The sequence below is a fragment of the Tenrec ecaudatus genome, chromosome 17 (genome assembly GCF_050624435.1).
Source record: "Tenrec ecaudatus isolate mTenEca1 chromosome 17, mTenEca1.hap1, whole genome shotgun sequence".
NCBI lineage: Eukaryota > Metazoa > Chordata > Mammalia > Afrosoricida > Tenrecidae > Tenrec > Tenrec ecaudatus.
The window spans coordinates 29,696,227-29,721,774 of NC_134546.1; the positions used below are offsets into that span (position 1 = coordinate 29,696,227).

Genomic DNA, 25,548 nt, shown 5'->3' on the forward strand with positions numbered 1-25,548 from the left:
TTATTAAACCATAGCTCTAGCTCTAGCTGCATGCAGTCCTTTTGTGAAAATTGAATGACTTGTATGAATTAATTGTAACATGATAGAGATTGTTTGGGGGAAAGGAGGCAACATTGGAAAGCCCACTGAGAGCCTCCAGGGTTTGGGTGGAGTCACACTCAGCCATATCTGAAGCTCAGAAGATGTCATTTCCTTTGGACAATTTTTTTTTCAGGAACATCTTGATAAAGCAATCCAATTACTACCTGAAGAACCCCATTTGTATTACCTCAAAGGAAGATACTGCTATACTGTAAGTTGAATGCCTTTATCAACTGTACATGGACATACTGTGATGATATGACACATTTAAAATGATATTGAGTTTCTGTGCCAGGATGGCTACCTCCACTCGGTGTGTCTTGTTTTCTAGCAGCTGTGCTGTAAATAAAATCAATCCCATGAATCTAAATATCTAGTTAGGCCACATCCACGTGAAAATGCAGAGTGCAGTGCAAAGACAAAATATTAATAGCAATCAGAGGAAAGCACAACCTATGCAGTAACAAAAATGAGACTGCAAGCTGATCTCTCCCTGACACGACAGAAGCCTTGAGGAGTTCTGTCTTCCCAGTGCCAGGAGTAGTAGTTGTAAGAATACAGAATTTTATATCTAGCTAAATGATCTTCTAAAAATGTGATCAAAATAGACTAGACAATTTACAGACTCCCAGTAAAGGAACTAACAAAAGGAGGGACCAGTGCAGAGAAAGAAATGATCCCAAAGGAAGTAATAAGATGGAAGGAAGGATTTGCTAGAAAGGGGCACTAGCTGCGATCAAGGCAGACTCATAGCAACCCCCTGTGGGTGTCTGAGTCTAACTGTTCATAGGAGTAGAAGGCCCAGTCTTTCTGCTGCGGAGCTGCTGGTGGCTTTGAACTGCCAACCATGGGGATTGCAACCCAACTTATAGCCACTATACCACCAAGGCTCCTCAGGGGTCCATCAATGCAAGCTCAGCTATAACTTTGCAGCCAATAAAGTTCCTGACTAGTAATGTTTTGATTATTACTAAGTTTAATAAAACAAGTTTAATTCCACACGACTCTGGCAATTTTAATTCCTTTAGCTATGAGAAAGTATGTAATTGAGCAAGGATAATCACCTTAATATACAGCCAAGTTACATAGGCTGAGGGTGTTTAAATTCATTCTCTAATTTTCGTACCTCCAGAAGGAAGTTTATTTTCATATTTCTTTTTTCCAGTCATATAAAACAGCTCTTTCAAGCATTTTAATTTTGTTTTACGTGATAAGGACAGGCATCTTTTTCAAAAGAAAAAGCTAAACCCATGGTTTCCTTTGGGAAAATCTATCCATGTCACCTCTTGAGAATCCACAGCAAACGCCACTGTAATTTTCGGAGCTGACCTCTGCCTTAAATTGAACTGACCCAGAAGATCCCTTTGGAAGCCGTTCTTTTGATTGGACCTTTTTTTTAAGATACCCTAAAAACACTGAAATAGACATACTGCTGAGCTAACTTGTCTGCAGCCATCCGCTGATCAGAGACACATGTTCAGACACGTATTCTTTGTAATAAGCCTATGCTTGTATGAAGTGGAGCTCTAATACCAATACTTTCAACTTGCTCTCCTATACATTTGAGGGGGCTTCAAAAGTTCATAGAAATATGGAAGTAAAAGATAATGGCATTTTCACATAAGCTTTTTGAAGTTCTTTCATACAGTTTATATATATATATATATATATATATATATATATATATATATATATATATATATATATATTCAGTCAAATATCACCAAGCTTTTAAGGATTATATTGCTTTTTATTTTCAGGTCTCAAAACTTAACTGGATTGAGAAAAAAATGGCTATTACTCTGTTTGGAAGAGTACCAACATCAACCGTTGGAGAAGCTTTGCACAATTTCCTTAAGGTATATTTTGTGTATCTCTATTTAAAAATCTAAATGGCTACCCCACTGCATCAGCCCTTGACACCCTTTTTGCCAGCAAGTCTTTCTCTTCCCCACATACATCTCTGACGGAAGCCCCAGTTTACATTCTAGTCCTGGTGTGTTCTGTTGTGAGCCTCCTGTAATGTGAGTAATACCTTAAATGGAAACCAGTAGGAGCACCTGGTTATGACACTGTATGTCCTGTACATCAGAATCTGCTTTCCAACAACTAAGCCAGTGGTCTAAATAAAGGTTTTAGCTCTCACAACCCCACTACCAATCTCTAGGAGCAGCCTTCCAAGGCATGCGTGTGTGTATAAAAGCCATACCCTGGTTAGTAGACGTGGCGCCAAATGCTCCTGGTTAACTTACTAGATTGTTGTTGCTGTTGTCTGAGACCGGGTCAGGTCCACTTCATAGTGACACAGTGACCCCATGTGTAAGAGAATGAGACCTTCCCTGGTTCTGTGCCATCTTCATGACTGTTGGTATGCTTGAGTTCATGATTGTGCATTGCACTGTGTATTTTGAGTGCTTACCACCCACAGGGATCTTTTCCCAGCAGTGTATATGGCGGTCTTTTGTTGTGATTCATTGAGTCCTCACCACGAACTCGTAGAAGTGGATGCCAAGCCTTTCTTCATAGCCCATGTGAGTTTTGGAGCTCCACTGGATGCTGTCTGCCACAGGGCATCATGGTGGCATATGAATGATCATTGGCATAACGTCCAACATTACAGTAACACACAAGCCACCAGAGTGCAACAAGCAGCAAATGGATGGAAGTTCATAATATAAACCAAATCCAAAGCACTGCTGCCTAGTCGATTCCAACTCATAGCAACCCAGAAAGACTGGGTAGAACTGCCCCACCCTGTGTCCAAGACAGAGAATGCTTACAGATGCAGATGCCACAGCTTTCTCCCACGGGGTGCCTACTCAAGTCAGTGTCCTCTTACCCAAAAGGAAAAGTTACTTGACAAGTTCTCGAGACGAGTTGGAGACTGTTTTTTGTAAAGTCTTGGTGCATGAGGTCAACCAGTATTTTCATTATTGTCTAAGAATAAAGAATTGCTATAACAAGGTATGCAAATGCCTTGTTATTAGTACAGCAATTTTATATGTTAGGAATTAAATTATAGTCTGCTTTTTTGCAAAAGACGACATCTGTTACAATCATTGGTCATTGGACTTTGAGGTTGCCCAATGGATGCTCCCGGAGAGTGGTTCTCAACCTGTGAGTTGCAACCCCTTTGGGGGTTGAACGACCCTTTCACAGGGGTCACCCAATTCAGAACAGTAGCAACATTAAGGTTATGAAGTAGCAACAAAAATAATTTTATCGTTGGGGGGTTCACCACAACATGAGGAACTATATTAAAGGGTTGCGACATTAGGAAGGTTGAAAACCACTGTTCCAGGTCTACCATATATTTACTATTTTAATGCTTTTTTTTTTTGGACAACACGAATTATTCTGCCAGGCCTGGTTCTGAATTTGTGAGTTGGTGTTATTGAAAGTTTCGCCCTGTCCCCAACACTTGCAGTTCATGTACATAGTGCCCAGTCACTTAAGCTTTTAATCTGTATAGACCAATAATTCATGTATTGCTGTCTGAAAAGTCAGCTTATCCATAGATCATTTATTTCTCTCAACAATGTCTTAAAATCTATACCAATGGCTATATTGATGATACTATTAGTCAAATCACCTTTTGCTTTATGAGGATAATTTATAATGTTAACCATTATGGAATGATCATTCTAATGTGAACAAGAGACATATATAAACCATAAATATATGAATTAGTTGGGGCTTCCATTTAATCAGAACCCTAACCTAACAACAATTTTTATAATACGGCCCTACTCGAGATTTGCACACACACGGAGATCACTGAAGACATGATGTGATAGCAAAGTGTGGTGCAGAAATCAAATGGTGCGTGGCTATCAGAAAAAATATTGTTTGAGGTCTTAAAGTCTTGTCTTCCAACAAGCAGCCAATCTAAGTGAGGCCTTAACTAAGTCTGTGTGGAAGAACCACAGCAGCTGTGTGATCCAAGGATTGTGAATAATGAAATCCCAATCTGGAGGGAACAGGATTAGAGCTCAAATGCTGAATCTCCAGTTTACAGAAGGGTATGGATGATAATGGAATCTAAAAGTCCATCTGCAGGGTCCCCACATGGATTCAACCTCTATTGAACCCCTCTGACCACAGTCCAGTGATGTGAACAACCTTGCTATCAGACAGAAGACGTTGTAAAGTAAATGATGGATGCGAGAGTTAACACCTTACCACTGAATCTCCTTTTTGAGCCCCACCCACCCCCATAAAAAGAAGACAAGAATGGGTCCCTAATAAAATGTAAAAAAAGAAAAGAGGAGAAAAAAATGATTAGGGCAGGGACTGTACAGATGTGCTTTATACAATTGATGTATGTATATGTATGAACTGTGATAAGAATTGTATGAGCCCCTAATAAATTGTTAAAATTTTTTTAAAAAGATAAAAAAAAAAGAAAATGATTAGGGCAAAGAATGTACAGATGTGTTTTATACAATTGATGTATGTATATGTATGGATTGTGATAAGAGTTGTATGAGCCCCTAATAAAATGTTTTTTAATAAAAAAAAAAGACTGCACTCAAAAAAATAAAGGTAAAGCATATGCTAAAAAAAAAAAGAAGACAAGAAAGAAACAAAAGATCAAAAGTGGATGTTAGAAGAGATTCAAAACCTTTACACTTAATAAAACAGTCTCAAAAACTCTCTGTCATAGAGTTGATTACAACTCTTAGCAAGGACAGGGTAGAACTGTCCCCATGAGTTTCTGAGACTGTAACTCTTTAAGGGAGTAGAAAACCCATTCTCTTTCCGAAGACCACTTTAAAGTATTGAAAAACAACGATGTCACTTCGAGGACAAAGGTGTGCCTGACCCAAGCCATGGCATTTTCCATTGTCTCATGTAAAAGTAGGATATTGAATAGGAAGAAGGATATCCAGTACGTTGGCCATCCAAAGAAGAATGGATCCATTTGATTGATGGTACTGGTTAAGAATATTGGAAGTACCACGGGCTGTCACAAGAGCAAACAAATTGTTTTAGAGACAAGGATGGCGTGTCTTTGTTTCAAGTACTTTGGACATACTGTTCGGAGCAAACAGTCCATGGAGAGGGACATCGTGTCTGGTGAAGGAGAGGGGATTGAAAAGGAAGACGACTTTTGACAACATGGATTGACATAGTGGGGGCTCAAATTTAAGAACAAATGTGTGGATTGCACCTTTCTGAACAGCAGTTTGTTGTGCTTGCCGTAGGGTTGCTATTGATGGAAACCAAGTGATGGCACCTAGCGACAACATGCGAACGAAACTCTCAAAAGCATTATGTGTTTGTGGCACATGTTACTATGGACTATTTCTACTTAGTCTGTTTCCTGTTGGGTTAACCTCTTCATCTTGCTCTGGGGCCTATGGTGGAATATTGTGGTTATGAAAATGTCTCCTTTCCCCAACTACCCATCTGGGTTTTTAACCTCATAGAGAAAAGCAGGCTGTACACTGTACTGTACAAATCTTGCTGATCTTTTTTCTTAGATTGACTTCTTTAGAGCAGGTTGGAAATTTAGCAATTATATTCCCTAATATTGACAATAAGTTTCACCTCACTCTTCATCTCTGAGCAACTGCCAGTGGCTGCCTGGGTGTTTTGTGGAAACATGAGTGTTCTGAATTCAAGCAGAGCCCAACAGAAGAGAGTGCAGGGCATAAAAGTCATATGTTTCTGATTTAAAGGCGTCTGTCTGTTTTTAAAGAAGGGAATCAAGATTTGGGGGCCTTGACATGTCTACAGTCGCACAATGATAATAAACCAGAGTTGCAACTAAGATACAAATGCATTCCATGACTGCAGTATCCCTACTTCTTCGCCATTTTTCAACCACAGAAAATTAGTTCTTCCATTTTAAATTGGAAAACACAACGACCACGCTACGAATTCCAACTGAAATTGGGTCGTTCAAACTGACCCCAAGGTGCGTCAGTAGACAGGACTGGCACTCGCTTCTCAAAGGCCCCACAGCGTTGAAAACCCCATGGAGCGGTTCTGATTTGCACAGGGAGGATGGGCATGAGTTGAGATTGAATGACATGTTTAACCAAAGTGCCCTTTGTGCCTGAAACTCATTCCCCCATAGTCTGAACGTGATAACTGAGGAATGGGTTTCCACAGCACTGCACAAAATGCCTTAAGGGGCTTCATGAACCTGGAATAGTGCACAATGGAAACTAAAAGTAGCAGTAGGCATGAGAATGGAGAGGCAATGAGGAAAACAAACTCTGGAACCAAGCTACCTGGCCGACTGCTGGCTCTGACACTTTGCGGCTGACTAAGAGTGCATGTTGCTTAGATGCTCTCAAGATCATCAGCAATATGGGGGTCATGATAATGCCTGCCGGATACGGTTTTTGTGAGGATTAAATAAATCAGAGTGCTTAGCATGTAGTAAGTGCTCGAGGAAAAGTAACAAATTTGGCTTCATTAAAATGTAAACACCCTGGCAAACCTTGGGGACCCTATCCCATTGGGTCATGACCCCTCTTCCATTGGAGAATGTGTTTCGTGGTGGAGCTGGAGGCATCGGGATACCACCTTCCCATAATGACTACAATTGCTGAGGGTGGACACCATGGAAGAACTGGGAATTCAGGGAGGTGGAAGAGAAGAAAGAAAATCTAGCATGAGCCTCAAATTCCACCATCGGGGAGAGTGTTGGAGCTGGATTGTAGTCCCCTGCTTCTCACTCCAACCTCCACAAAAAGGCAAAGCACTGAGAGGCAATGTCCAGAGCCATCCAGTCGAGTCTGCTGATCTACTTCCTGGTCCTACAGATTTGTTTTATGACGTTTACAATCTCAGCTAGATGAATCCATACTATTTCTGCCAGAAAAGTATCCGTATTACTATTAAATAATAATTTTTTAAAGTTACTGAAAGATATGTGGAAGTAATCACATTTTAATTAGAAAAAATTATCTATTTTGGGGTTGTTTATTTGCTTATTCTGGGGGAAGGTCCCGTATCTTGCAGGTTGATAATGGTAACTCTTGGGATGAGATGAAAGGTCTCGTGCCCTGGTTTTAGAGTCAAACGGTGGAGGCTTGGGATCCGAGCCTTGTCTGATCTTCTTTGTTGTTTAAATCCTTTAGTTTCTCCACTTCTGAAATGACTTATCTGTGAGTGGACATAGCACATCTACCTTGGTTTCTTTCTGTGCATATTGCATGACAGGATATATCTCTATCTATCTATCTATCTATCTATCTATCTATCTATCTATCTATCTATCTATCTATCATCTATCTGCCCCAGGCATTGGCCCCAGGTTCAGCCCATAAAGTGCTCTAATAGAAAAGGAATGTTAACTACTATTCATTTTCCTCTCCCGGTGGGAGAAATCTGGAGAAAGAGCATCTAAGGATGTGGTTTGAGGCCAGCGGTGATTTCTGGTCCTCTGTGGGAACTTTTTCTAACTATACATGCTTCCCACTTTAGCCAGAATTTGAGCACGGTTGCCTTGGGCCATGTTTCTCATCCTCAGCTAAACATTAGAATCATCCAGGAAGCTTTAAAAAACATCAGCCTAGGCCACAACCAGACTAATTATGAATCTCTAGGAGTGATCCCAGGAGTTGTATTTCGTTTCCTGATTGGGGTATAATTTACATACAGTAAGATAGATATACCTATTTGAAGTATACAGTTCAGTGAGTGTGACCACGTACGTTCCCATGAAACTAGCACCATTTCAAGATAGAGTTCATTGTCATGGTCTCAGGGAGTTTCCTTTAACCCCCTTGCAGTCAGTTCCCCCGACTGCCTGCTTTAAGCAACCACCGACTGAGGTGCTTCCTGTGGCTATAGATTAGTTTTGCGTAACTTAAAATTTGAGATAAATTAATTCATACACTTCCTGCCTGCAAAATATCTGTGATACGTATTAAGTAAAAAAGCAGTTGCCAAAAACTATGCGGAAATAATTGCATTTTAATTAGAAAAAGAAAAGTTAACAATTTTTTGTTTGTTTGCATATGCTTGGTGAGGTCATGTAGCTTGTATGTTGATCATGGTTACCCTTGGAAATCAGATTAAAGTTGAGGATAAAGTGAAAAAGCAGAAACTTTCACCTGTTAAATTTGAAAATTCCTATTTTGTTAGTGTTTCATAGTGGAAGCCTTTGGGGGAGGGGTAAACTTTTCAAAGAATACCTGTTCTAGTGGGCTCTGCATCCTGGGTTGGGGGCCAGGGGAAGCTTGCCACAGCGGAAACGCTCTGAAGCCAAGATTGACTTAGGCTCCAAGAAGCGCTGCCTCTGGCAGCAATCGCATCACACCGACAAAATGCGCATTTACCATAAAAGATGGGCAAACAGAGAGAAAAAGGCCTTTGAGATTCTCACTTATTAAAACCTGCAAATAGGTCGGCAGTTGGTGTAAATTGGCAGCAAGTCACTTCTGACTCCTGGTGATGCTATGGGCATCCTCAGAGAGCTCTGGTCCATAAGGATTTCCATGGATAATGTGTTGGAAGCGGACCGCCAGGCTTTTTTACAAGGCATGTTCCGGGCGTGCCCAGTCACTCTTTGGGTTGTCATCCAAGCACCGTCCGTACACCACGGAGAAACTCGTAGTCATTGCTAATCAGTTAGCATTGAGTCAGTTTGGACCCATGAGACTTGAATGTTCATAGAGAGGTTTCGAAGGTTGTTATCTCTCAGGAGCAGATAAGCCAGGCTTGGTGACATTTCTGTATGGGTTCAGAAGACCGGCCCTCCAGCTACTAGTTGAGCCAGCTACAGGTCTTTTATTTGTTTGTTTATTTTTAAAGAGTTCAACTTGTTTTTATTATTCTTATTTTTAAACTTTTTATTGGGGCTTGTACAACTCTTATCACAATCCATACATCTATCCCTTGTGTCAAGCACATTTGTACAGTTGTTGCTATCATCATTCTCAAAACACTTGCTTTCTACTTGAGCCCTTGGTATCAGCTCCTCCTTTTTTCCCTTTCCTCCCCCTCCCTCCCTCATGAATCCTTGATAATTTGTAAATTATTACTATTTTTTTGTGTCTTACACGCTTTTGCTCTTTTAAAGAGAGATTGGGGTTGTTTTGAGGATCTGTCTTTCCCTCCGAAGTGCTTGAAATGATGAACCTCAAATATGACTCAGCCTTTATGGGATATGCTGAAATTATGAGAAATAAACTCTTAATCGAGTGGAAGACACTTGCCATTGGATACTGGACACACTTTACTGTCACTTCCTAGATAGACTTGAAGTATGTAGATTTTGTCCATGAGAAAGTGTGTCGCCTGGTGTTTTTACTTTAAAAAAAAAACTCAGAAGAGTAGAGAAGGAAGGATAGCATTGCTTTGGAAGCTTTATGACCCTAGTAATTAACTGCCTTTGCTGGATAAATTCAAAAGCTCTTTCTGTTTCCACCCAAAGGACACTTGAACTGACGTAATCAGATGTGAGCCAGCCAAACTAAGTATATAGGGCAACTTAGTTAATTTATTGAATTTTTTTTTCATTTGTTGTTGTTGTCATTAATACTGTCTTGTTGTTCTCTGTGTGTTTGATCTTAAAATCAGGCTGAAGAACTGCATCCTGGTTATTCCAAGTCCAATTATTTATATTTGGCAAAGGTAATGAGAACCATTTTAAGATTACGTAGAACCCTTTTCCTTGAAAGCGTGGTTGCCTTTAATATTGACTATCTTTCACCTCCAGTGCTCTATAGATCTTAATAAAAAGAAGGATGCTGTGGAGTTCTGTAAATTGGGATTGTCACTTTCTTCAGTTACCAAAGAGGTAAGTCCCAACAGTGACAATGAGGGCTATTAACTTACTGATACCATTCCAAGCTTAAAGTATAGACAACTGAATTACATACATTTCATGTTTTATTTTATGCTAAATCGTTTCTACTTGAATTTTATGTCTACTATGAAGGAGTCCCGGGGTTAAGCTCTAGCCCAATGTGAACCCACTCAGAAAGTGGATCTGACCATCTCCTAAAGGGCCATCACCTTGGAAATCCCTTAGAGCAGTTCCACTCGGACCCCACGAGGTCACCATGAGTCATAATTGACTTCATAGCAAATACTAACAAGAACATGAGTTGCTCTCTCCCCTTAGGATAACTAACTAGCCACTAGAAGATCTCTTGTATTGAGATGAAGCTAGCAGTTAAAACATACCCAGGGTTTGTTGTTGGGGGTCAGAAATCAGGAAATGGGACAACGTGATGCTGGGGGACTGGGGGTTAAACTACAACAGAAAGCTAACAAGATTGGCTGTCCAGACTAGAGCTACAGGATGAATGTACAAGGGATTGCCAGCATCAGACCGCACGTGAGTCCACCCATCAGAGTATGGCTTCCCAGGCCAGAAGAACATTAGAAATGAAGGCTCACATTTTATTGGCCTGTAGATACCGGCTACTACTAAAAAAACAAATATAATTATCGTGTTACATTGCTTCAGTTGCGCTTGGTAAAGTACATCACCAATTGTTGATGCTCTTCCTAAAAAGACAAAACCCCCTCTTAGTAAATGGCAGCTCCATTCTCCCAGCTGGGAATCTTCATGGACACCTTCTCCTCCCTCAGCATATCCGATCCAGACATCTACCCAGTCACCACGGTCTGAACTTTCCTTACAGAGCATGCCTTGGACCACCACACTGCTTGACTCGGGTCAGGACCCTGCTTTCACTCACATACACTGGGCATTATGGTAGCCTCTCAACTCAGGGACACCAACCAGATCATTGTTGGCTCACTAGGGCAGCCAAGGCGACATTGAAAGCATGAGCTTCCATCTGTCACTTCTCTACATAAAACCCTCTGCTTCTAGGATGACGTCCAAGTTTAAGTGTGTCCTTTTATACTGTGATCCAGCTCCCAACACAATAGCTCAGACTTCATCTGTTCCCTCTCCCTGTCCTTCCAGGACTAGGGATGTGTTGTTCTGCATCCGGGTCTTCCCTGACATGCACCCTTTGTACCTAAGATCACTTCACCTGGAAACACTCCCACCTGACCCTCCTCTCCTTTCATCAGCCTTATTTCTACTCACCTCTCAAGCCTCGGTGGAAGAGTGATTTCTTCAGGAATGAATTCCTCGCTGCTTCCAGTCAAGACAGCACCCTGTACTTACCATATCCCTTAGCACAGTTGGGATGTTATATTGATCTATACCATTGTTTATGTAATGTCCATGCACCACGCTAAACAGTCCCATGAAAGTAGTACCTATGTCTATTTTTGTTCACACTTTATTCCCAGTGCCAAATATTGAGCATGGTACATAATAAACACTCATTAATATTGGTAGAAGTGATCAAGACTACTACGTATTGTACAAAAAAATAACAGTGATGATGATGATAAAATAGGCCTGATACTAAATGTAACCAAAAAACCTAGACATTCTAGAAGTATTTCTACAACAAGCAAAATGTTGTTGTTCAGTGCCATTGAGTCATTTGCAGTGCATACTAATAAGCCAAACCGCATTAGTAAATATTTCCTGCATGACAGTTTTTATTTTCTTCTATGATATCTCTGCTTGATATTCTTAGGAAGTAACTGTACATGTACTCAATTTCTTTTTTCAATGAGACAATAGGATGAAGTGAGTTGTATGTTGTATTCCCCGTCTCTCGAGTTTCGCTAGATTAAATGACCCTCACTCCTCACCATCATGGTCAAGTTCTAAAGACTAGGTTATGATGCCAAAATTAGCATTATACAAAACTGGAGGATGATCACTTTCAATCACAAAATGGAGAATGACAACATCACTATATAACGGCCAAATCCATCAGTACACAACTGCCAAGCCACTGAGAATCATGGCCTAACCAAGTTGATGTAAATTCCATCACAGCCAGAGCTGCACTCTCTTCACAGCTCTTGTTACTTCCAGGCACGTGTGCAAAATGGATAGTAAACATTTTACTGTTACCATAGATGTCAAATGTTGGAAATGAGGAAGTGTTAGGTAAAGAGTATGTACTGCATATCCCATTATTGGTCTGGCTGGCTAGTTTATTCGCTTCCAAATGTCTTTCAGTGCCGCTACCCCTAGGGATGAGTACCGAGCCATCAGGTGCACCACCTCATGTGAATTTGCAGCGCATTTAACAGCTTTCTCGGGCATTTGTAAATTCTTCCGTCTTCATTCCCTATCAGGGAACTCTAAGCTCATCACTTTGCTATTTGACATTGGGAATGTCAGCCATTTGGGTTCTAGATCCAAGATTCATGCTTGTAAGCAGATTTCCATCCCCTTCCCCCACCTCCAATTTTGGAAGTGCTTTATTTTTATTATTCATGTGGACTTTGCTTGACCCTAGGAAGGTAACCGCGGGTCCTGAGAAACACTCCTTATTCACAGTACTAGGGATTCCCTCCCATGTCTAGGCAGCATGAGAATGATTGCTGAATGAAGTGATGACTTCATCCGCAGCTGGGAAGGTACTTGCCTGGAGGCAGCATGAAAGCCCATTGGCTTAGAGTGTACTGAGAAGGTATAAACTGAAAAGGTATGATCTTAAAGCATCTAACTTTACCATGACAGGGTACGACGCTAGCAAAAACTACATTTTATAATGATGATATTGGGTTGTGACATTTGGTCACCCTTCTAATATAAATAGACTTTCCTAGGGCAGTAAATACCGGTTCCCTGTGAATCACAGTTGTGTCCTCTTGCCACACTTAAAACAATGTATATGCTGAACAAATAATCCCAAGAGCTTGACAGTATGAAGAATAATACAGCAGCCGAGATTGGAGGAAGGCATATTAATAAATGTGATAAGCATATGGCATGAGCTTGCTTACTGTAAGCGAGGAGGCCTTGAAGGTAAGCACTTGCTTATGAAAGTCAAAGCCAGCTGCCCTCCGAGCCTATTACAAAGAAAACAATATGCACAGCCAGAGCAGTAGACAGCATCATGATAAATGGGGGGAAAGCTGAAGTCAAGGATTCCGTTTTGCTTAGATCCACAATCAATACTCACGAAAGCAGCTGTCAAGAAATCATATTCCATTGGGCAAATCATCTTCAAAAGACCTCTTTAAAAAAAAAACAATTTATTGGGGACTCATACAACTCTTATCACAATCCATCCATCCATCCATTGTGTCAAGCACATTTGTACATTTGTTGCCCTCATCATTCTCAAAACATTTGCTTTCTACTTGAGCCCTTGGTATCAGCTCCTCATTTTCCCTTCCCCTTGATAATTTATAAATTATTATTATTTTGTCATGTCTTACACTGTCTATCTCCCTTCACCCACTTTTTGGTTGTCCGTCCCTCAGGGAGGAGGTTATATGTAGATTCTTGTCATCGGTTCCCCCTTTCTACCTCACCTTCCCTCTACCCTCCTAGTATCGCCACTCTCACCACTGGTCCTGAAGGGATCATGTTCCTATCTGTACCAGTGTACGTCTTCTGGTCTAGCCGGATTTGTAAGGTAGAATTGAGATCATGATAGTGGGTGGTGGGGGGAAGGGAAGAAGCATTTAGGAACTAGAGGAAAGTTGTATGTTTCATCATTGCTACCCTGCACCCTGACTGGCCTGTCTCCTCCCCGTGACCCTTCTGCAAGAGTGTGTCCCGTTGTCTACAGCTGCACAAGGCCTCTTGAAAGTGTTCAGGAACAAAGCTGTCACTTTGCGGACTAAGGTGCACCTGACCCGAGCCACGTTGATTTGAGTTGCCTGCTATGGAAGACCAGAGGAGAATGGATGCATTTGAAGGATGGTGCTGGCAAAGAAGATTGGAAGTACTGTGGACCGCCAGGAGAACCGACAGATCTGTCTTGGAAGAAGTATAGCCAGTGTGGTATGAGGATAGCAAGACAATGTATTAGGTTCTCCGGCCACCTTGTCAGGAGAGGCCAGTCTCTGGAGGACATCCTGTTTGGGAAAGTAGAGGGTCTGTCAAAAAGAGGATGATACAGTGACTGCAGCAATGGGCTCAAATGTAACAATGGTGAGGATGACTCCAGACGGGGCAGTGGTTCTTTCTATTGCACATGTTCTCACTATGAGTGTGAACAGCTGACAAGCTCTAATGACAGCCAACTACAATGCATCCAAAGCAGCCACAAAGGAAGAGGTGTGCTTTGTGAGTGCTTCAAGTATACTGCTTCTTATTGAGGCTGATATGGGTCAGCTGATATGGATCAGCAATCAACAGGAGATTCATCGTGGTCCTGAAGGCCTTCAGTTTTCCTGATTCAATGTCCAACTTTCACATGCATATGAGGTGATTGAAAATACCATGGCTTGGGTCAGTGACATCTTTGCTTTCCGATGCTTTAAAGTGGTCTTGTACAGAAAATTTACCTACGGCAGTGTATCATTGATCTCTTGACTCCTGCTCCCATGAGCACTGATTGCGGATTCAAGCAAGATGAAATCCTAGACAACTTCAGTCTTTTCTCCGTTTATCACGATGTTTCCTATTGGTCAAGGTGTGAGGATTTGGGTCTTCTTTACACTGAGTTGTCATCTTACTGAAGGCCGCTGCCCTTACTCTTCACCAGCAAGTGCTGCAAGCCCTCCTCTCCTGTAGCGAGAAAGGTTGTGGCATCGGTATCAGAGGTGTTGATAAGCCTTCCTCCCATCCTGATACCTTATTCTTTTTCCTCATCGTCCATCTTCTAGGATTAGTTGAGCGTCTATAGTGTGTGTAAAGCAGAGGACTGAATGAAGATCGACTGCTGGGAAGCACCCACCTAAGTAAATGGGCAAGGGGAGAGGCATCTGCAGGTAAAGCTGAAGAGACAAAAGTTGCATTAGGAACCAAAGGATGTAGAAGTGGTCAACGATGTCAGATATTATCAAGAGTCAAGAAGCAAAGAACTGAAATGACATTGCTCAGTGCCATGTTGTGCTGGACATTGCTGACCTTATCCCAGACTTTTTAAGAGGCTGGTAAAGGGGAGACAAGTGTGCAGAGGGGCCAGAGACGAGAAAGTGCAATCACTGTGTCTAGACACCCTTCCGAATACTTTGATGGGGAGAGAAGGAGGGGTATAGGGAGATGTTAAGGGAATTGTTGAGTGAGTATTTGAGATGAGAAACGTGGGAGCATATTACAACAGTAATGGGAAAGGACCACAAAGAAAGACTGTCAAGAGAAAGGGATAAGATCTTGTGGAAAAGGATCCGAGAAAAAGGCACCCAGAGCACATTGGGGCCTCTTTGTCACAAACTAAGAGGAGAAGCACACGAGTTTGTAGGTTTGTTGTGACCCAGGGTGGGTACCAGTGAGGAAGTAAGAGGTTTAGGGTTTTTCTAAGACAACTTTAAGTAGATAGAAAATGAGACAAGATAAGAACAGACTGATAGAGCAAATTACGTGAGAGAAAACCGCTCAAAGAACCTATTGATGTTGAAAAGTTGGTATCATTATTGAGAGTAATTGAATAAATGACCCAAAATGGTGGGTCGTTTTTTCTGTTAGCCATGGAACACTTTCACCATTGCACCACCTGGACTCCTTGTCAAGAGAAGAGGATGCATATTTTCGGGGAAGAACCGTGTTGACTCCTGGCTCAACCAGGGTATGCTCATGGAATGGTGGAGAACGGAGATGAGGAGGCCAGCATTTTATATACACAGTCTGGGGCAATGGCGAAGTCTCCAACAGCAAGAGTAGAGCGTGGTGTGGGGAGAGAGTGTGACCCAGCCATCAAAGACATTTAAATAATAATAATATATTCCAAGGAGTGTGACCAGGAGTCGGTCAGAGTTGGGTGAGTGTTTAACTGGTAAGCACCCAGGCATCGTTTTAAGACCCCAGCAGCTATGCAGGAGAAAGATGAAGTTATCTGCTTCCATCATTTGATTTCTTGACTGCTGCTTCCATGAGCTTTGCTCTAAGATCCAAGTAAAATGAAATCCTTGGCCACTTCGGTCTCTTCTGTTTATCATGATGTTATGTATTGATAGAATCCAGTATGTCAGCTTATAAGGAAAGTCTGTCATTCCTGTGTCCCAGTGTTCCCAAACTAGTGAAGAAAGAGTTTGGAATTAACACGCTCATTACCCATAATCTCATAGATCATGATTATAATATGTTCTCAGAAATTCAAGATCTCCTTGTAATGGGTGATCTAAAAATATGCCCTCACTTAACAAAAATTATGTCAAAGCACAAAGAATATTAAGATGAGTGTGTGAAATTACGTAATGTAATTGCATATTTCTCTTTTTATAGGATAAAGAAATACAGAAAGCAACAGAAAATATTATCACCTCCTTGAAGAGATAAATAAAAGAACTTACTCTCCAAAAAAAATCAGATGTGGTCTACTAAAATTTAAGTTAATCAAATTTGTGGGGCTTTTTTTATCCTTTTTAATTTTCGTGTAAGGGTAACATGCTCAGATTTGAAAGTAAAATCAAAATTCTGAAAAATTAATTCCAGTAATAGCACTACAGAACTAATCATGTTCCACTTACTATCAACTTATTATCAAAAAGATCTATCAACATGTATGCTTTTTATTTTCACTATCAATAAACCATAGTCTTCAGAATATTTGAATAAAATAAATCAGACCAATAAAATGAACTGAAGTGAGTATTTTTTTTGGCTTTCATGGAGATGGAAGATAATTAAATCAATACTAATAAAAAGTGTAAAATGTGACAGTATAAATCTGTTCATAAAGTGAAAGAACAAAAGGAAGATATTAAATCTGGTGATCTGAGAAATGGAAATAAAATTACAATAGATCTTGGTTTTGTTAGCAAGAGGGTATTCTTTCAGGAAGCTTCGCATGGTAGCAATGATGCCTGGAGGTGGCACACAGAAAGATATTTTTCTATAAACATTTTATGAAATAGATGTTTTATTCAGTACCACTGAGTCAGGTCCAACTCACAGCCACCATGTACCCAAGAGAGAGATGAGAGTACCTGCTCCTATAAAGGGTGACAGCCTTTAAAACCCTCTGTAGGGTTGTTAGGAATTGGACTTGGGACTGGAGGGTAGGGTTTGTCGTTGTTGTTCTTTGCAGGGGGGCATTGTGTGTGTGTGACCTTTCCCCAGTGAAAGAGGGGAGGACTTAAAGCACTTGCTGATGAGGATCAAGGAGTGCAGCCTTCAAAAAAATCCAATCAAAACAAATATTACTCAAATTTATGCAACAATCACATTGAAGAACGGCCAGACAGAAATTGATCAAACACGTAATGGATCATTATTGGCGATTGGAATGTAAAAGTTGGAAAGAAAAAGCAAAGAACAGTACTTGGAAAGCAAGGGCTTGGCGATAGACATGAAGCTGGAGATCGCATGATAGAAGTTTGCAAGAGCAATGATTTTTTCATAGCAAGTATCTTTGTTCAACAACGTAAACGGTGACTATACACATGGACTTCTCCGGATGGATTACACAGAAATGAAACTGACTACATCTGTGGAAAGAGATGATGGAGAAATTTAATATTAGAAGCTAAAACCAGGCTAGGGGCTGACTATGGAACAAGCCCTCAACTACTTATATTTAAGTTCAGGTTCAAGCTGAGAAATAATTTTTTTAACTCCATGAGAGCCAAAATATGACCTCGAGTCTACCCACCTGAATTTTTAGAACATCTCAAGAACAGGTGTGATGTATTGAACACATAACAGAAGACCTGATAAGCTGTGGGAAGACATCAAGAACATCATTTGTGAAGAAAGTAAAATGTTATTAAAAAGACAAGAAATAAAGAAAAAACCAAAGTGATGTCAAAGGAAGCTCTGAAACTTTCTCTTAATTGTAGAGTAGTTAAAGCAAATGGAAATAATGAAGTTAAAGAGCTGAATAGAACATTTCAAAGGGCAGCTTGAGAAGACAAATATAATGAAATGTGAAAAGACCTAGAGTTAGAAATAAAAAAAAGGAAGAACATACTTAGAACATCTGAAACTGAAAGAATTTAAAGGGAAAAAAGTCAGTCCTTGAGTAGCAATATTAAAGTATTTCATGGGCAAAATATTGAATGATGCAGGAAGCAACAAAAGAAGATGGAAAGAATACATCGTCATATTACCAAGAAGAACTCATCAAACTTCCACCACTTCAAGCTGCACTGAAAGCATTAGTCAAAAACAAGTCTCAGAAATTGCTGAAATACCAACTGAAATGTTTCAACAAGATGATGGATAACTGGAAGCAGTTACTGGTCCTTGCCAGGAAATTTGGAAGACAGTTACTTAGCCAACTGACTGGAACAGATCCGTATTTGCAAGGGGATTACTTGGAGGACTATGCTGTGCCTGACCCAGTCACCTCATATGCATGTTAAAGTTGAACATAGACTAAAGAGGCCTGCAGAAGAATGGGTGCATTTATACTGCGGTGCTGGAGAGGTATATGGAAACTACCACAGACTGCCGAAAGAACCAATAAATCTTCCTTGAAAGAAGTGTAACCAGAATGCTCTTTAGGCCCAAGGATGGCGAGACTTTGTCTGAAGTATTGTGGACTTGTTATCAGGTGAGACCAATCCCTAGATAAGGACGTCATGCTGGGTAAAGTCGAGGGGCATCGAAAAAGAGGAAGGCCCTTGACAAAATGGATTGACCCAGTGGCTGCAGCAATGGGCGCAAACGTAAGAACCATCAGGAGGCTGGCCTGGGACTGTCCACTGTTGGTTCTGTTGTGAGCATGGTCATTATGAGGTGGAGTCAACTTGATGGTACCGAACAACAACGTAAATATGATCGAGCAGTGATTGGGGACACGGTAAAATTACTTGGAGACAGTTTGATATTATTTGGTCAGCAGGACCAACATGTGGTAATTAGTGCTAATTATTCACGATGGAGGTAAGATCATCTTGTTCTCACCCACCTTGCATGACTCATGAGGTTTTCCAATCTTGCTGGTAGGCAACGAGAACTATCTAAGTCTGGCGCTGACAAGCTCAATATTCCAGGCTCTTCTCTGAGAAGCACCAGTTTCTCATTGGTGCATCTCTCATGTATCCAGCATTCTAACCACTGTGGTCTGCCCAGACTCCGGTCTGTCCCCTCAACATGAGGAGCCTCCTGGACTCCAGTTGGTTTCCCTCTCTGTGCTCCATAGCCTGGAAGCTTTCAAAGCACGAGCCCTGGGCAAACGCAGGGTTTGCCTTTTTTATTATCTCTCTCTAGGTTCCCTGTCCTTCCTTTCCTCCTGCCCAATGCCTTGGAAGCCATTGCTTCATACGTTGTCCATGTTTCCGGTTTTGCAAGCTATTATAACAGGAAAGCTGCATCCCCACAGCGTTTTAACGTATTTTTAAAAATCCACTGCCTCCCACCCTTTCCAGTTCTAGAAACCACTGTTTGACAGATCTCAACTCACCGCCATTGAGTTCATTCTGACTCCTAGTGGCCTTATAGGGCAGGTAGAATTTCCCCTGTGGGTTTCTGAGGCTGTAACTCTCCAGAAGTAGGAAACCTCGTGTTTCTCCCAAGGAGCGGCTGGTGGTTTCAAACTGCTGACCTTCCAGTTAGCAGCCCCAACGCATAACCACTATGCCACAAGGGCTCCTTTATATGGATACCAAGCTCAAATTATTTGATTTAAAACATTTTTATGTTGCAAAGGCACTCACTCTATAAAACAGAACGAGTTAATTGTGCTCTGAAATTATTCCATTGAATTTCCAAAGTAACTTTTAAAATACATCACAAGCATCTTTAAGCTCAGATATCATTTATATGTGAAAAGTTTAATGATCATTCTCCTCTTTCCTGTGTACTTTATGTTCACACAACTCAATTAACTTTATGTTGTAAAATTTGATTGGGAAAATAATGTGATGAAAATTACATGTGAAAACAGCATTTGAAATTATTATGTTCCCTAATTCTAGCTCACAGATCCTGAGTAGGCCTTTCCTGTCACGCAGACTGGCGTGCTGGGTGTGGAACTCGTCTGGAATCTGACATTAACTGTCCTAAGTTTTAAGAGGTCCCAGTCATGAAGGTAGTGTTTTCCAGCCAAGCCATTAATTCCACTATTTACTCTGTCATTGTACTTGAAATGAATTTTCCTTCCCAAGCGTTCTTCAGCCTCGGGATCTCTGTGTTCTTTGCCATTGCAATTAATCAAGCAGTCACTGAGCTAATAGTCCAAGACCATCCAGGAACCGACTCAAGTTTCATGAGGCCTGAAGCTCACACAACGTGGGGAGCCTTTCAGGGAAAGAATGCAGAATCACAAAAAAAATGAGGCATGTCAGTGACTTTATTTAGGATTAAAAAAAGAAACAAAACACCACCACAAATTATAACTTTTTTAACAAACTGACAACACAAAATCCAGAAAAATAATGTAATATTTCATTATTTTTAAACGGTATGACATAGCTCTAGGATACTTTCCCTCCCACCCCCCTTTATTTTGCCACATCCCTTTTTTTCACTTCATCTCATGACCTCAATGTTTTCATGCCATTTTTTTCTATAGAGAAGAAAGAGGTCAGACTGTAGTATGACTGATTGAATTGGTTGTGCGTTACGAGGGAGTCAGAAATCCTTGCAGTTTGCCTCACTTTCTGTTGGCAAATGGCATGGGGTGTGTGTTAGAGCAGAATCACTAGAGAAAGAAATCCAGGAACACTCGTGTGTATATATAAGAAAGAGTTTTATATCAAAGAGTAATTGTATATTTAAAAAAATCCCAGCCCAGTCCAGATCAAGTCCATGAGTCCGATATTAGCCCATAAGGCCAATACTAGTTCATGAATCCTTCTTCAGACTCAGGCAGCACACACAATGCAGAATGCAGGAAGATCGCAGATCGGTGGGTGCAAAGACTTGTAGATCCAGTGGTGGTGGATGCCATCCACGTGGCTCCAAGTGGCTAGTCAACAGGAAAGTGAAGCAGAGAGAGGGAAGCCGGCCTCTAGAGAGCCATTTATCTCAGTTGCCCTCCAATCAAGCTGCAACCTGACTGACAGGCTAAACCCCGCCCACAGGTACCCACGAGGAGGGGGAGCCAGGCTGGCACAGAAACCCAACTTGGACAGGGTGACTTTCTCAGCAGCCCTTCTTTCTCAGGGTGAATCCTCGGGGAACTCTGGTCCATTGAGCACCCTGGGGAGAAGGTAACATCTCTTGCAGCTGCTGGTCCAGTTCCGCTCATTCTTGGCATCAGTGGTTCGCACCCATCTCAACTGAAGCCTGGGCTCATCGCGGAAAGCGTGAACCCAGGGCTTGTAGGGGACCTGAGCAGGGAACCGAACCGCACTTTGTTCTGACCCTTCTCCCTGGAGCCACGGTCAGGGTCTGAAGCTCAGCATTGAGCCTCCAAAAGCACATGGGGCCTGATGAAGTAGGGGTTAGAATTAGCCTACCGTTCAGCCCTCCTCCACATCCCCTGGCGAAAGATGAAGGAGCCCCCAGGCTGGAGCTGATCTTCCAGCTTCCAAGCCTTCTTCCTGGGTACAGGGCTATGCATCCTGTGAGGTCCCTCAAGTCTCGAGCTGCATTAAGACACTAGAGCCACGCAAGTGCTTTGAGTGATGCTGGAAGTATGCGGTGGAGTCTGTGCCTCCAGGTGACTTGTGATGGAGAAACAGGAAGCAGAAGATGGCCATGCCTTCCCCAAGGTCCTTTGCAGGCTTCCAAAGAGCCTCATGCTCCCTCCCGCCCAGACTGCCTTTCACAGACCCATCCTCTCCTCGCCGAGCGCCACGCACTGTAGACAGACTGGCTGGCTCTTTGCTCAACCTGCTCAGTGTTCTGCTTGCATGACTGTTTCTGCCTATGAGACTATCTTTCTCGTGTCCACCCAGCATTCTCTGTCCCTACTCAAGGCCCGGCTCAAGTGACGGACGTTCCGCCACAAAACCCTTCTTCAAATGCTAGACGTGTGTGTGTCCCATTTTAGCATAACCTACCTTAGATCTTCAGCCAAGTAAGGGCAAGGACCTAGCAGATATGTCTACTCAGTGCTCGTTGAACTAAATCGAAATAAAAACAAACAAACACAAACATTTCACCTATTCCTAAAATTTCTAAATGGAACACTGAACAAGCCACAGATACCCTCGGATCTAACAGGACACAGGAAAGGAGGTACAGAGAGATGGAGTGTGGTAGGAAAGGGGTTGGGGACCACCCCCCCCCCCCGCGCCTCAGAGTAGAAAAGAGGCAAATACAAGGTCCTGTCTTCTCTGTCATTGCCATAGAGGAGATTCCGACTCATAGCGACCTTTTAGGACAAGGTAGAACTGCCCCTTGGGGGTTCTGAGACTGTAAACCTTGAAGGGAGTGGAACCCAAATGGAACTGAATTCCATGTTGACTCACAGCATCCCCTGGGGTTTCAAGCCTGTCACTGCACAAAGCCTGAGCCTTTCTCCCTCTGAGCGGCTGATGGTTACCCAACATGTAATTAATATGCCTCTTACTCCCTGAAAGCAATGCAAAAAATAACTACATTCTATTTTTTTTACATGAAATGGTGAACAGAGTACATTCCAGCATTCATCTTGGTGAGATTCCTAAAACCCAATTATAATTTTCACTCCATATTTAGGCTTCGGCTTTCAGTCGGTTGTGTTAGTAATAGGGTAACCAGTCCTGCCCCAGTGCGAAGCTGAACAAGATTTAGCTGAGTCAGGTGGGCTTGGATTTTATCCGGGTAAGAATGAGTGCTCCTTTGGGGGCTCGCTCTCCCTCGAGCCCACCGCTAGCAGACTGGGAAAAGAATAGGATGGCAAACGTTTTGTTTTGTTTTGGACTTTAGAGACCCAGAGAACACACATAGTATGTTTATTATAACACTTCAGGATTTTTTTTTCCTAAGAGCAAAGTAAAACCCAACATCAACTCGGCTGTATATTTATGGTGAAGACTCCCTGGAGACATAGTGGTTCAGGCCTGGTCTGCTAATCACACGGCCACCGATTGGAATCCCCCAGCCTTGGACAGCCAGGGGACAGTCCACTCTACAGTACAAGGCTGCTGGGAGTCAGGATTCACTCAATGGCCATAGGTCTGTTTCTTAACCTTCTGAACTTGCAGCAGTAGATTAAGAAAGTGAAACGATCTTCCTCCTAGGAAGCAGGAGGGGCCGGGGAAGGGGCCAAGGTCACATGCCTAGTTAATGAAGAGAGGGGCTAGACCCAGGTCTCCTGACTTCTAGCCTGCCCTGTGCAGTGTGACATGGAACAGAATGAAATCTTCTTAGATTTCAGTGTCCCTAAGGACTAACTCTTTTCTTTTGTTTGCTTTAAATTATATATATATTTAACAAAGTGCTTAAGGCAGCTAAAAGGGATGTTGTTAAAGACAGAGAGGCGTCTTGAAATTTGATTGTTAACTTAGCTAAAAACACATCTCCCACAGAGAAAAAAATGAGTATTTGGAACTGAAAACAGATGAACTCTGGATAAGCAGTTTAGTGTCCATGTAAGATAAACTCTTAGGAATGACCTGGAAAGACTCTTTATTCTACTTCAGGGGGTGGGGTGGCGGTGGTGGTGGTGGAGGTGGCGGCGGTGGTGGCGGTGGCGGTGGTGGTGGTGGAGGTGGTGGTGGTGGCGGTGGTGGTGGTGGTGGTGGTGGTGGTGGTGGTGGTGGTGGTGGTGGCGGTGGCGGTGGTGGTGGTGGTGTGTGTGTGTGTGTGTGTGTCTGTGTGTAAGGCTAGGAGAAGAGCCTTCTTTGAGTAAGTAGATGAACAAATGTCGACTGTAGCCTCTCTGGCCAAAAGTCTGTCTGCCACTAGATCTTCCGTCCGCATGGGGCCAAAGCCATTCCAAGAAGGCTGAGCCTGTGATCTGGGTCCCAAGCACCTGGGAGAATGAGGGCACTTTCTCGTTCCTGTTTAGTGCTCACATTCCTGTGCTCATCTGCTAACCTAAATATTGGAAACACAAGCCCACCCAGAGGTGCTTAGAAGGCAGGCGTGGTGATCTACTTCGTCCACACTTCCACTGGAAGTGCTATGGAGCGTAGTTTGACTCGGACACACAGGGTGTCTCCCGAAGCTGAAATCAACTCCCACAGAACTGTTATACCTGGTGCCTCAGGAGACCAAAGCAGACCCAAAGCCACCGAGGTGAATCTGAGGCAGTGACTCTAGAGCACCGAGTGGCACTGCCCCTGTGGGTTTCAGAGACTTGTCGATCTCTACAAGAGCAGAAAGCTTCATCTTTCTCCCCTTGAGCACCTGATAGTTTCAAACTATTGACGCCCTGTTCCCAGCTCAACATTTGCAAGAAAATCTGGATGAAAGAGAGGGCCAGAAGGCAGACAACAGCTTCATGCAAATTGTTTGAAGTCTGGTGGTGTGAAGCCACTTCTTTCCCCCTGTGGCAAAGGAAAGGATTAGGTAAATTACTCTGTTCTCCTTTCCAGTGAGCCTCCCCACTCCTCCATGCCCACTCCGTGGGAGAGTTTGCATGTTTTCAGTGGTTAGCAATTACATAAAATTTAAAAAGAAAACAGCCCATGTGTGTGTGTGTGTGTGTTTGTGTGTGTGTGTGCTAAGAAATCTGGCCAGAAGCCTGCGAGAAACATTGGAAAGTGATTTATATGAAGAACAGCCGTCAAGAGAACATTTATAGACGATAGAGAACCATTAGCAATGAGCCAAATACTGTATGACTTCAAGCCAGCTCATATTCTTTTGTAAAAACAAAACAAAAACCTTAAAGCTGTGCTTTAAAAGACAATGGGAATTATTACTTAAATAGTAAAAATGTTGCCCACAAAGTATTTAAATATGGGTGGTTAGTAAATGAAAGCCAAATCACTTCCATTTGGTGGAAGACGGCCCTGCTCTGTTAAAATATACTTTCCCAACTGTTGCAAATGTAGTCCTCAAAAAAACACAGTGAGAATGTATATGGGAGTCCTTGAAAAAAAGGAAGAGAGAGAATGATGGGATACAATTCCTAAATTACAAATGAAACAGAGCAATAAAGCCATCATCTTCCAGCTCATTTTCTTTGTCGCACTGGGAAAGAGAGAAGAAAAAAAAGAAGCTCTACTTGCAAATCATTTGCAATTTGTCGATTTCCTACACGTTAGTATCAAGCTTGTAATATCTATATGAAAAACAAAACAAAAATCTGCCTCTAATCAGTTTCAATTCCTAGTGACCCTATAGGACGGAGTAGAACACTCCATAGGGTAGGACACTCCATAGGGTTTCTCCTGTGAAGTGTGGCTTGTGGATTTGAACCATGAGCTTTGTGGTCAGCAGCCCAACATTTAGGCAGCAATGTCACAGAACTACGCCACTGGGCGTGATTCATGAAAGCTACATCTCTTTAGGATATTGCATAAGCATTAGACAATCTTACTAGGTAATGACCTAATGTCAAGTTGGCAGTCATCTTTTGGCCTTATTTTCCCATTTGAAATGTTTTCTCAATATTCCCATTAGCCACACACCTTACAATATGAAACTGACCAAGGAAAACGCCAGATATCCTGGATACTTATGTGTCAACCTGGCTCCGCTACGGCACCCCATTTGTTAGGCAAATA

At 42.1% G+C, this 25,548-nt stretch overlaps 1 protein-coding gene across 1 annotated transcript in view; it reads left to right on the forward strand.

Annotated features, from left to right (window-relative positions):
- RMDN2 (regulator of microtubule dynamics 2) overlaps positions 1-16,610 on the forward strand; it is an 80,078-nt gene extending 63,468 nt beyond the window's left edge. The window contains exons 7-11 of the mRNA XM_075535622.1: positions 215-292; positions 1,842-1,940; positions 9,625-9,678; positions 9,764-9,844; positions 16,280-16,610. Of these exons, the coding sequence (XP_075391737.1) occupies positions 215-292; positions 1,842-1,940; positions 9,625-9,678; positions 9,764-9,844; positions 16,280-16,333 (366 nt within the window). The 3' untranslated portion in view covers positions 16,334-16,610. The remainder of the gene's footprint in view (positions 1-214; positions 293-1,841; positions 1,941-9,624; positions 9,679-9,763; positions 9,845-16,279) is intronic.
- Positions 16,611-25,548: the final 8,938 nt, after the last annotated feature.